The 13,688-nt window shown below is 43.9% G+C and overlaps 1 protein-coding gene across 1 annotated transcript in view; it reads right to left on the bottom strand.

The window, feature by feature from the left end:
* Positions 1 to 13,688, bottom strand: part of Capn8 (calpain 8) — a 92,368-nt gene that overhangs the window by 62,033 nt on the left and 16,647 nt on the right. Inside the window, exon 2 of the mRNA XM_076873063.1 lies at positions 8,864 to 8,933. Coding sequence (XP_076729178.1) covers positions 8,864 to 8,933 — 70 coding nt within the window. The remainder of the gene's footprint in view (positions 1 to 8,863; positions 8,934 to 13,688) is intronic.

Below are 13,688 nucleotides of genomic sequence, written 5' to 3'. Positions count from 1 at the left end.
GATCAAGCCAAGTGATGGCTTTCGCCCTCACATAGGGAAACACTCTAGTTCACCACAATCCCCACTACTCCTTGCCTACCTCACTCATTTATGTGGCCTCTGTAAGCATTTGAGTTGTGGTCCCTGGAGTGAATCCTTCTCTAGGTCCTTCCAACTCTGGTAACCTAGAAGAAAAGTGATACTGGCCTCATGTTGATGAGGAGGCTATGTAAAAGCAAATAGGAATTGAGTAGATAAGGCAAAGGAGACCCAGTAAGTGAGGTCCATGATCCCAAGCCAAGCCTGCTGAGGGCAACTCTTTGGGGACTAATGGAGAAACATGATCCTAGAAACCTGAACAGGTCTACTGAAGGATGCCAAGATGCACGTAGGTCATTCCCAGCTCTCTCTCTTCATAGAGTAGAAGACTGGGGGACCAAGATTCCAGAGCCTCAGGGATCAAGGTGAGGCAAGAATGCAAGCCAGTGACCAACAGCAGAGTCACGAATCCCAGAGCTGCACAGCCATCCTTGGACCACCGAGGAAGGTACGAAGAAAGCCTCCTGAAGCAGAGGAGAGAAGAAAAACCAAAGTGCAAAGTAGGGAGGGTCACACTCTCATCGAGCAGATAAGAGGGGATAGGGGTAGGTACAGAGTGGCTTTGTGCAATTCCCATGCCAGCAGGAAACCCTAACTGTAACTTTAGGAGGTGACCGTGGGGTCCAGGGAGTCTTTGGAGAATGGACCATGCCCCTACATGAGAAAGATCCCACCAGCTCCTGTTGGGTGTTTCCAAGATCACCAAGGACAGCTGAGATGGCAACAGGGAGGTAACAGAAACTGAAGAGCAAGAGGAAACATCCAAAATGGAGCAGAATCTGTAAAGGGTTGGTGGAGTGGCATTTGTTTCCATTCATCAAATTAGTAGCCTCTTAGAAGAAAGGAAGCATCCGTCTTTTCTCCTGGTTCCTGAAGAACCAGGCTCTTGTGGATTCTGCTTCTGGTCCTTGGATGACAAGAATCAGCCTGTTAAGTGCTGAAGGTGTACATCTCTGGGCTGCAGCTCCAGAGGCAGCTGGTCAGGCTTCCAATAAGGGCCCCTGGCTGTCTTGGATGTGACAGAGACCTGAACACAGCCTGTGATCTCATCGTGCCTGCCCTGCACCAGCCTGCTTCCACCTTTTCCTTCAGCAACATGGCCCTGACTTAGCACCCGTAAGCTCCCTGGATCCCTCCATCAAACACACTCCCTTCAGGTAACCCCAGGTCTCCTTTAATTAGACCCTTTAACCAGCCCCATGTGCCAGACCTGATGACTAAAATGGGGGCAGCAGTGTACCCCTAGGACATCAAACAGAGCTTCAGAAATCCAAGACTCACGGCTCATGTATGATGAAGGAATCATTCTAGGTCCCTGGGTAGACTTCTTCAAAACCTAAGCTGCAGGCAGGAAGCTGATAGGCATGGAATCAGGCCTTAAAAGTCGGGTCTGTAGAACATGTTAAAATAATTATCCCCTAAAAATGTAGCACTGGTGGATTCCCCTTTGAGTAGGAATCAGCCTCAATCTGAGATTTGTTTTTTCAGACCCAAACCTCAGGCTACTCAGCCAAGATGGGGCACAGAGAGCAGTGCCCTGGCCTGGGATCACCCACTACCTCTTCCTACGGTTAAGCAGCCTCATTAAAGAGATGTCTCCCTGGGCAGTCAGAGGTTCACCTGTACTTTTCACAGTTCTCTTACAAAGTGAGAGAAACTCAGGACCTAGTTCAATTTAAGTAGGTAAAACTGGAGCCCACTGGCAAAAATCCCCTTCCTGCAAAAGAAATCTCTGCCTGGAAGAAAGAGCCTCACAGTCACACGGTGCAGAATTCTCAACCTCTCCCACGCATGGACCCCGCTGGCAGTTCAGCGAAGTCAGGGTCTGATCTCAGAATAATGTCTCTAAATGTGTAAAATAGAAATGAAGGCTACAAAAAACCAATCCCATTGAAAGTTATCAAAAATATTTTTAATTATAGTAATGTTTGTGTTTCTTTCTTAATGTCCTATATAAAAGATTTGGAGAAGGGCCTGATAAACAGCATGCTTATGAGGTACTGATGAGCAGAAGTGGCATTTTGGATATTTCTAACAACTGTTCTGTGATATGAAAATAATATGTGATTTATATTACTGGGCTTCATTGCCTGCATTCATAACAGAAGGAAATAAGATTGTTAAGGTTAGCAAAACTGATTGTTTAATGTAGAATTCTTTCATGCTCTTGAAATAATGCTCAATATATAAATCCTCTTGGAACCCACTGTCTCAAATTTGCATTTGGTTGTCCTGGGCACCTTTGCTCAGAGTAGACAGGGCAGAGGAAGTAGTGGGACAGGACATGGGAGTACTGAGCACTAGGAACAAAGTTAGAGGGAAAAGATAGAAGGATGAAGAGGAGCCATCCCAGACTGGGAAGGACCCCCTTAGCAAACCAAACTTCCCCCACATCACAATTAAGCCCACAGGGCTGCATGGAACTGTCATCTGCAGTTTTTCCTGCCTCACAGAAGTCTGACCCATGCTCTCCAGAATCAATGAGCAGATTTGGCCCTTTATGTTCTCTGAGACTTCCCTGATTGCTCATTAAAAGTAAGCAACCAGTCCTAGTGAATGAATTTACTTCACCCCAGTCCTTGAAGGATGCTACAGATCAAAACGTGTCTGGGAAAAAAATGCTCTTAAGGATGCTGACACTACTCCCAATTACTAACGAGTGTGTGCACCAGGCCCGTTCCAGGAGTCCAGGCCCCCCGCGCCATGGGGAGGCATCGGCTCACAGAGGAAAATCAATGTGAGAGATGCATACAAGAAGGCAATGAATTTAGGTCATTGCTGTTGGTTCTTTGTCTTTAGAGACTTATGAAATGGTCCATTCTTTTTTTCAAAACAGTTATGCGGAATATAAATTCTATTTAACAAATACAATAAAGATGAAAAAGACACCAACTCCACAGAGGTGAAGAGAAAAAGCAGATCAATAGAGAAAAAGGGATTGGAAGAAATGAGCATACAGAAACACAAACACACTGACACTGGACTGGGAGTGAAAAATAGGTGGGGAAGGAAGGAAGGAAGGAGGGAGGGAGGGAGGGAGGAAGAAAACAAGCCACCCAATAGATTCAAGGTTTAGATCAACATGTCAGCTTTTGCTCTCCAGAGAGTACTCTAATTTCTAACTACATTGTGGAAGTCTCTGGTCCTCATTTGTTAAATAAGAAAATTTCCTGTTCCCTGTTCCTGAAAGCAGCAAGCATCATATTTCATTTTCCAGAGGCCAAGATCTTCTATGGTCATAGATTAACATCTCTTTTGTGGCCTTTGGGCCCACTGACATGAAGATGTTTCAAGTCCTGTTGCACTTTCACAACCACAGGCACAAATGACACTACATCTTGGTGTTTCCCCTCCTATGGATAACTGGAGGTAAGGACTGAATGTAGCCCAGGGCAGGTAGAGTTAGTGGTTACTGAGGAGCTTGTGGGTGACTGGACAATTCTGAGAGTCCCAGTGGGGGGCCACAGAAACCAGTGTGGCCACAGAAACTTCTCTGTGTGTGTGCCTTTCTCCAAAGCCACCAGCAGGGGCTTGGGGACAGCCTCATTTGTGGTCTGTTTCTGGAACATTTTTTATTGTTGAGGCTCAGCAAGCACCTTCAAACACCTCTATGTTCCCACCCAGCAGTGTCGGCAAGCTGGGGACTGACGAGCAGAAAAGTTGCTTTGCAAAAACTTTGGAATCCTTTGAAAATCAGTACATATAGGCAATGCAATGTCAGGATGAGACTTTTATCGTCAGTGCCTGACCCAGCCTGATTGTCAAGAGGTACTGGCAAGGGAGAGAGGAAAACACAAGTAGCCTCAGATTTAGGCTGTTTTAAAGTGTTCTAGTAATAACATAAGAAAGAATGTTCAGATCAACTGATCAAAAGTGCAACAAACCTTCTCTGAGCTTTGGTATGCACAGGGCACGGTGAGCCCAGAGATGACTAATACGATGCATGCAGCACAGGCAGGACTCCCAGGGTTACTCGCATCCACTCCACCCATGGTCATGCCTACTTCCTAGAGCTTAAGGAACCAAGTGTTGATTCTCTGCTTATTACAACCCTCTGGCAAGTTGGTTTTGATTATATCCCCACTGCATAGTTGAGAAAACTGAGTGGGTGAGGCTATGGGCAAAGTATGAAGACTCTGGTTTGCTTAGATTTGCTGAATTAGGCATGGCTAAGGACAGATCCAATAACAGAGGAGGGGCCCTCAGGAAAGGCATTTCAGGGAGTATTGCAAAGTAATGGATTGGGGGAGGGGTCGCATATCAAGGCCACTGGGCACAGAGGACAAAGATGACCAGGGAGAGGGAAAGCCTAGGCCAGGTCAGTCCTGTTTAGATGGTGAGATATACTTTCCTTATTCTATCTTCCCAGAGCCATTGTCTTTCCCTTTTGGAGGATTCTCCCTGTGGTTGGAAGGGAGGCTTCAGTCACTAAGGCTCCCAACCACAAGAGTGAGCCCATGACCCAGGTTGAATCATCATATGGACCCTTGCCCCTTTATCTGCAGTAACTGGCTTAGGAAGTGGATGAAGACCCAGATCATCCCATCAGAGGTCTTTCCTAAATGCATAAAATCAAATCTGGTGTATGGTGTTACTAGGATGAAGCTTGGAACCACTAGGAGTTGTGATTCCTGCCACATGGAGCCTGTCCGCCATGGAAGAGAATGAGGCCAATCCATAGAGTCAAGAGATAGGCAGAGAGTATTCCAGGAACATTAGGATCCCTGAGTCCAGGTTTCCCCAAGGCTAACACTATCGTCCCTTTCCATGGTCTACTTGGGTGAACCAAAAGATCCACCCCCCTTTTTCCTTAAGCTAGTTGGGTTGGACTTCTAAAGCTAGTGACCAAAGAAGTTCTGATTGATACATAGGTATAACTTGTTGTGTGAGGTGCACAAAGCCAGAATGTGTACTTCACACATAGGACAGGGTCTAATCAAGCAGCCCCAAAGGCCACAATATGCTTTGGTGCATGCCTGGGCCAAAATGCAACGGAGAGACAGACTGTACTATTATGAGCAGCAGAGGGACCCGCTAGGTCCCTGCAGCTCCCTGAATGATCTATAACCATGATCATCCATTGAAAATGGACACCTGCAGATGTTAGAACTGCACACTTACAGCTCATTCCATCCCAACGTGGGGTGGCCCTGAGATATCCTCTTACTCTAGTGGGACACTATGTGTGGGTGGCCTTTGCTAGACCTGGTGAGTATGACCCCACTGAAAAGATGAAGCAAGACAAGGATTGCAGAGAATAGCATCTTTGGAGAAGAACTGTCCACCTCAGTGTACTATGAGGCATGGGGGTTCAGAGAGGGGTTTTGTTTGGGGGCTGTGTCATCAAAGGACACTCATTTAATGACTTGCGTAGACTCAGAACCACACTATCTTCCTGCAGGGACTGAGCTACCCAAAGAAAAGTCACCTGCTACAGTAAGAATTGCTTGTAGCAATTGGATCCTTAGCTTTCAGTTTCTATAATCTTTATTTTCTTTCCATTGTCTCCAAAGAAAGCCAGGTCCTAGGCTCTATGTGAACATAAACTTGGATGAGAACCAAGAGACTCACACACTTAGGTCGGTCAGGAGGAAGGTTTTTTGGATGCTACACTGTGACAGCAGCCAGCTAGCTTCAGACAAACAAGACAATGTGTGAACAAGGAGAGTCGCTGCAATACTCTATGATAGCAAGACAGAGAAAATAACAAGCGTCTGTCAACAGGAGACAGAATAACCCACTGTGGTACATCCATACAATGCAGTACCATACTCAACGGTTAAAAGATGAATGAAGTTCTTTACAGAATGATATGGAGTGATCTCCATTTTTTTTAATTTTTTTAGTTATAGATGGACACAATACTTTCGTTTTGTTTATTTATTTTTTTATGTGGTGCTGAGGATCGAACCCAGTGCCTCACACATGTTAGTCAAGCGCTCTACCACTAAGCCACAACCTCAGGCCCTCCAAGATGTTTTATTCAATGAAATAATGTCACGGTGTCAAACAGTGTTGATGGTATGTCACCTTCAGCTCAAGAAAGGGTTAAAAATAAGAATACATATATAGATTTGTTAGAATTTGCATTAAAAAATAGAGGGTATTTATTTTGTTCTTTTGTTTTTGTTTTTGTTTTTTGTGGTACTGGGGATTGAACCCAGGGACTCTTAACCACCAAGCCACATCCCCCATCATATTTTTATATTTTATTTTAGATACGGGGTCTTGATGAGTTGCTTATGGCCTTGCTGTGGAGGCTGGCTTTGAACTCACAATCCTCCTTCCTGAGCCACTGGGATTACAGGCATGTGCTGTGACACCCAGCCAGAAAGGATTGTTTTTACAAGACAGTGAGTGATGGAGTAGATGGAGACAGGTAGAAGACAGGTGAGAAGCACATTTCTCACAGCATAGCTTTCAGTTGTTTTAATTTTTGAACCATGTGTATTCAAAATAATGAAATAATAACACAATTCTATGGAAAAGACATTTTTTGTTACATAGATGAACTGTTATAAAAATAAATTTTTTTAATCCCTAAAGCAGACACTGCTGTCCTGTATTGGCCTCCGAAAAGCCAGCAAAGCATTAAACAAACATTAATCCACATCCCACCCTGGTTCAACAAATGCTGACTGTGTGATACCTTCCCTGGCTCTTTGGGAACATGCTCTGTATCCTGGGTAGGATCTCTATAATCTTTTTTTTTTTTTTTTTTTTTTTTTGTACCAGGGATTGAACTCAGGGGCACTCGGTCACTGAGCCATATCTCCAACCCTATTTTGTATTTTATTTAGAGACAGGGTCTCACTGAGTTGCTTGGTGCCTTGCCATTGCTGAGACTGGCTTTGAACTCACGATCCTCCTGTCTCAGCCTCCAGAGCCACTGGTATTACAGACTTCTACCACTGCGCCCAGCTAGGATCTCTGGGTCTTTTTGTTAATCTTGCCTCTCTTTATCAAGTCTTAATCTCACCACAACTCACCCATTTGAGAGGGCAGCCTTGCCTCAAATTCCACAGGTCACCAGGTTGCTGTACCAGCCACAGCCTCAGACCTGTGAGGCACCTACTGTTCTACTTGCTGAGGCTCCATCTGCTAAACCAAACTTCAAACCCTTTCCCAAGCAACAGGCTCCTTTCAGGAGGCTGAACTCAACAGCCACTTCCTGTTCTGTTCATTTAAAATCCCCCACCACTACAGCTGTCCCATTTGTTTTGATGTGAGCCTGATTCTGAGATCCAGTTTGGGTTCATTTCCTGCCCTTCCAGCGCCTTGGTCTCCATCAGCCTCCATGGTAACGCTCCAGCCCCTTTTAGGAAACCCTCAAATGTCTTTGCTTTAAACTATTCAAAGGACAATCCCCCCCACGCCAATCGATGAAAAGACACTAATTAAATGCTTTTCCCAAGGTTAAAACATTTTTAACAAGGAGCAGTAAAGGCGCACATTCGAGGTTGCTTCCCTGAGACGCTTGCTAAATTAGGTTAAACATTCAGCTCCAAGTTAAAAGGTACGGAACACTTAACCAAGAGCAGGAAAAGGTCAGCAAGCCACCCCTCAGTGAGCCACACACAAGAGCCTGGGAGACACAGGCTATGTTTTCAGGCAACAGGGCACGCACTTGTGTGCGGCACCCCAAATTGTTCTCCATGCTTTATAGTCACGCACCATGAGCTCAGGCTGAGGCAGATTTGCTATACTTATTAAAGGAGAGAACATTAGAAGCATTTAAAATAAAATGCCCTGCAATTTTCAAAATCATGATGATTTCCAGCAGGCTGAAGAGAAAGGTTTTCCTGGCTGGAATAAAGAAGGAAGAAAAAGAGAGGAAACTTCCTAAAATATAAAAGGTTATGGAGTCAGTATGGAGACTGAGGGTTTTTGTTTATCTGGCTGCTTTTCATCAAGTAGAGTCTATTTCTTCTCTGCCTTTGTGTCCAGGTCTATATTCTGCAGTTGTCACCGGTCAGTGGTTTGGAAGGCCAACAAATTCGATTCAGGCCATGTTGTCCCATAAAATGTTAAGTGTGGTCTACTCAATGCAGAAACTCCCGTCTGTGAGGCCTGGAGATTCTGAGGGTTTATGAGATCAACAAAGCTAATCTGCCATCAAGAAGAGCCTGCTTTTCTGACAACTGAGGCTAGAACTTAACAAAACAAAAAATGAAAGTACATCCTAAGTTCAACTGCACCTGACTTGAAAAGAATATAATAAGTTAGGCAATAAAGAGGAGTTTTGCTTGTTTGGTCATTTTGGTGCTGGGGATGGAATCCAGGGCTTCATGTGTGTGACACATGTGCTCTACCACTGAGTTCCATCCCCACCCCCTAAATGAAGTTTCTTGATTTACAGATCCCAGGCCTATGAAAGAATGTCTGGCTAGAAAGATGCAATACCAATTGTAAAAGCATCTATTCTGGCAGTCCATAATTACATGGACAGGGCCACTCCATAGATAACTATGACTGCTTAAAAGCAAATATTATAAAAACATGGTACAGCATGGCTATCTACTCCATGTACAGATTCCTGGCTTGCTACTCCAGCATGAAAGGGGTTAGAACAAGTTGGCAGAAAATCTCTTGTTAAGGGAAGCCAAAAAGGGGTTGCAGCATTCAGATCCATAGTCAAGAAAACAATCTCTAAAGCACAAACCCATGTGGGCAAACCGTGTACATAGTTTAGCTGGTCAAGACTAACAGTGTAATCAGACGTTGCTCATTACACACACTCACCTGCCCTCTCCCAAAGCAAACAGGACTCTCCCCAGTTACTCACCTAGACCACCCTGACGAATGTCTGTTCGCGTGGCTCCACCAACGATAAACTGAGGGTTGGGACATAATTCCTGAAAGTAATTTGGAACAAAACACAAGTCACAAGATGCCCAGTCATGGTGGTGGGAGCTCGAGTAAAGGAACATTAGAGGCATAGAATTCAGAACTGGAAGAGACCTAGGAGGTTGTTTAGTACGTATATATTTTGTTGTTAGGGACCCTGAAGCCCAGATAAGGGAAGACACCTACCCAGAATCACACAGAGTAGGATCTGGAGCCCAAAGTCCCTGTTGTGTGACCAGTATTTTTATCACTATGCATACTGTGTGGGTGTGTGGGTGTGAAAAGGTACTCAGGCATTGGAGGTAGGAGAAAGGCACAGGCTGAGATAATAATGTGATGAAATGTGATCCCACCCATTCAGACAACACCCCTATTTACATAAAGAGAGGACTGAAGTAATGTTGGGCAAAATGACAGGCATCCTGTGGACACTCCTTAAATACTTGACCTTGACAAAGTGATAATGACCCCATGCACTGATGAGAACACTCAGGTATGCGGGTACTATTTCCAGAGAGCAGAATTCAATTCAGATGTAGTCAAAGGTGTCTGACCCGCCAGTCCTCCACTCCTCCACCTCCAACTAGCATCTGCCCCCAGGCAATGTTCCAGTCCTGAGCTCTGTTCAGGCCTCCCCACCCCCTTCCTCTCTATTTGCTTATCCAGCAAGGATCTTTGAGTCCCGTTCTATGCCCTGTACTACCTACACAATAGCAGGCAGGGAGGGGGAGGGGGAGCATGGTGAAATGGAAAAAGAAAAGAAATAAAACACTTGGACTCAAAGTGTTTTCCATCTACATGGGAACGCCACCCTAACATTATTTAGAAGAAAAAAAAAGGCAGAGAAAAAGACTAGTGCATAAAGTGAGAAATGCCCAGTCGGGATGACGGCTGAAGATTACCGTATGGGAGACCATATGCATCTTGACGGAAGGCAGACTTTAGGAGCAGTCCACAAGGAGGCCCCCAAAGAAGAGCTGGATATGCCTGTCCACCTGGAGGGCCGATCACTGGGGGGCAAGGGTGGGACTCAAGGTACAGGAAGGAACTAGCACTACATTTAATCAGAGGCAATTAAATGGATGGATTGGGCTACATCAAGAACTCTCTGGCTACCAAATGTGAGAATCATTTCCCTTACTCCACAGACATGAATAAATGACAGGTCAAAAAGGAGGAGGATGGGCAGAGGGAAGGCACATGAATGGGTTTTTCTGAGATTTTACTCTGTGAGATGGAAGCTTCTGAATAACAGTCCTACAATCCTTTATAAGGCTGACAGCTCCTGCCTACATGACCAGAAACAACTTTATTTCTCCAAGAAGTTGAATTTAAAAAAAAAAAACAAAAAACTCATCAACTTGTTTTTTCTTGAGAAAGTAATATGCCCACAGGAAAAAAATACAACAGGAAATAATGGCATGAGACAAAAAAAAATTCCTTCCACTTCAGTTCTTCACTATCAATAATTTTTTTCCCACTGTCAACAATTCTTATATATCCTTCCAGAAAACTGTTTTTCAGTATAAAGGCACATTTTCATGTGTGTGTGTGTGTGTGTGTGTGTGTGTGAGAGAGAGAGAGAGAGAGAGAGAGAGAGAGAGAGAGAGAGAGAGCTTTCTATTGCTACAACAAAATACTTGGGATAATCAAGTAAAAAAAGAGGAAAAGTTTCAGTCCATGGTCTGTTAGCCCATTGCTTTTGGGCCTGTGGTGAGGCAGCACATCATAGTGGGAGCATGTGGTTGGAGAAGCCCATTCACCTCATGGTAGCCAGGAAGGAAAGGGAAGGAAGAGGAGGAGCCAGGGTACCATAGTCCCCTTCAAAGGCATGCCCTCCACCCCCCCAACCCCCCCACCCCCGTGACTTAACTTCCTTCCACTAGGCCTCACATCCTGAAGGTGTCATCACCTCCTAATAACACCACCCTGGGGACCAAGTCTTTACCAGATAGGTCTTTGGAGGACATTCCAGACACAAACGATAGCAGTGTCTGTGGGCATAGGGGTACTGTCACATATACCTTTTATATTTTTTCTTAGGACACGAGAGCTTTGCAATTTCATTAAAATCCCACAAATTATGTAGCCAGTCCTCTAGTGAGAGAATTTTAGTTTTTGTTTTAGTTTGGGTGTTTTTTTTTTTAAATCTTTTGCAATCTCTAATGGTAATTAAAAGAGCGTAAAGGCACCAGCCAATCTCAGTGTTCTTAAAATGGGCAGCTACCACCGTGTTCCTAGGTACTCAGGAGTTCCCAGTCCTGGGTGGCCATTCCTTGGTGAACAAAAAGTGAAAAGATGTGGAAAAACTAATAAATAAAAAGAAATGGACAAAAAAGCAATTCAAAATTTGTTTTTCAAAAGAATAGAGATCACTTCATCAAGAAAAACGGGAGGAGAGCTCTCAAGAGGGGTTCTCAAGAATCTCTTCCCTTAAACATTCTCTCAAAGTAGTCTCCCATTCCCCATCACCAGTTCACCCATCACTGCCCACAAATCTGCCTTTTTCCTCCACACCTCCAGGAAATTAATCTCACCAAAGTCACCAGTAATCACAGAATGAACATTTTCTATTCCTGTGCTACTGACTGCTTCTTAACATGTGATATTCTTGTCTTTCTCTCCCTCAGAAAACTCCTTGATTTCCATATCCTTGCTACCTTTTTTCTCCTCACCTCTCTAAATCTTTCTTTCTAGTTTCCTTGATGGGCTCCTTTGCTCAACTCTGCTCTACTCTCCTAATAATCTGGGAGCCCCTGGGCCTTCTCCTCGACCTGCTTGCAATGGTCCCCCATTTGATACATCAGTCACATGCCCCTAAGCATTCTCTCTTTGTGAAATCATTCAAACCCATGCCTTCAGCTACTGACTATGATGATGCTTCCAAAATAACTCCCTGAGCTGTATATTCAATACCCCTCACACTATCCATGTGATATTGGCACATTATATGCATATTTAACAGATCTTCTAAGCTCTGCTAAAATTAAGCATTCAGTAAAGTTTCTCAATAATCTAAGAAGGTAGGTAGTATTATGGTTCCCATCTCATGAATAAGGAAACTGAGTCTTAGGGAGCTTAATAACTTATCTACAGTCACTCATTTAGTAAGTAGCAGATAAGGGACCAGAACCTTGATCCATCTGACACCCAAGCCCATTTCTTCACCACTGTGCTGCCTAACAGTCCTCTGCTTGTCCATGGGTCTCTCTCTATAGCTCCACAAGGTCTCTCTCAGCCCTAATCCCTGCATATAACAGCATGCAATAAATTGTGGCTGAATTAGAAACTCCAGGTTCACTAACCCAAGGGAGAGCAGCTGAAGAAAGAATGGAAGTTCAAAACGGAGGCCTCTCCTGCTCATTCTTATTCTAACCTCCCCACAATTCAACTCCTCCTTTTGTCTCTTGAGTCCTTATTATGCAACTGATGTGGTCTCACTCCTATCTCTCTGTATTTCTTCTTAAGATCAATAAATTGCTTAATTGCCCCAAAATGGACACTTCAGAAAAGAGTATCATTGACTAAGCCACACCAGGCCCACTCACACTGGGCATTCGTCAAACTGTAGGGGCCTGAGCTGGGCATTGACCCAGCACAGTGGGGAAACCAGAAACCAGGATGCAGAGAAGCAGCTGTTAAAAGCATTCCCTGATCTGCACAGCCAGCCGTTTCCTTTGTGATAAGATTGTTGCTCTTGCCCAATACCCTGAGAAAAAATTGCCTTAAGATTTTGAATAATAATTTAAAAAAAAAAAAAAAGCAATTCATCCTGAAAACCCAAGTTAGACCTTGAGACCTTCACCTGGGCAAACTTGTCTTTCCAACCCTAAACACTCAGCAGGGCGAAAACATCTACAGATCAGGATTTATTCATTATTGAGAGGGAAAAACATTTACATATGTGTCCTTCTCATCTCCTTTCCGTAAAACTTAACATCCCTTTGGGAAACAGGATCATAAGAGCCACATCCGAGCAGTTGACTTAAGGTTTTTAAACTAAGGAAGAAAGTGAAAAGCACAGGAACAAACAGCCTGAGTAAAAATGTCAAAGAACTTGAACAGACATTTCTCCAAAGAAGATGGTCAATAAGCACATGAAAAGATTCAAAATCACTAGTCATTAGGGAAATGCAAATAAAAACCACAATGAGAGAGCAACTCACATCCACTAGGATTACTATTATCCAAAAGTAATAACAACAAGTGTTGGTGAGAATGTGGAGACACTGTAATTCCAGAGAGCTGTTGGCGGGAATGTGAAACTGCACAGCCACTGTGGAAAACAGTGTGGCGATTCCTCAAAAACTTGAAAACAGAATTACCATATGAATTATCATATTACCAGCTTGACTTCTGGGTATATAACCAAAATAATTAAAATCAGAATCTAAAAGAAATATTTGTGCTTTTGTTTTTATGGCAGCATTATTCACAAGCATCAAAAGTGGAAACAACCCAAGTGTCCACTGTAGACGAATGGGTAAATGAAGCAGGGCTTGTAGACACCATGAAACCTGCAACCATAAAAAGAAAGAAAATCCTGACCCATGCTACATCTGGTTGAACCTGGAAGACATTTTGCTAAGTGAATTAATTGAGTTACAAAACCACAGATACCGTGTGGTTCCACATATATGAGTAGTGAAGTTTGACCTAGAGTAGACAAATTCATAGAGACAGGTGATTGCCAGAAAATGGGGGAGAGGGGGATAGGAAGTTAGTGTTCAATGAGTATAGAGTATTACTTTTACTGGATAAAA

Source organism: Callospermophilus lateralis, chromosome 13 (genome assembly GCF_048772815.1).
Source record: "Callospermophilus lateralis isolate mCalLat2 chromosome 13, mCalLat2.hap1, whole genome shotgun sequence".
Lineage (NCBI taxonomy): Eukaryota > Metazoa > Chordata > Mammalia > Rodentia > Sciuridae > Callospermophilus > Callospermophilus lateralis.
Note: the sequence above shows the minus strand (reverse complement) of the source record. Positions and strands in the feature narration are given on the sequence as shown.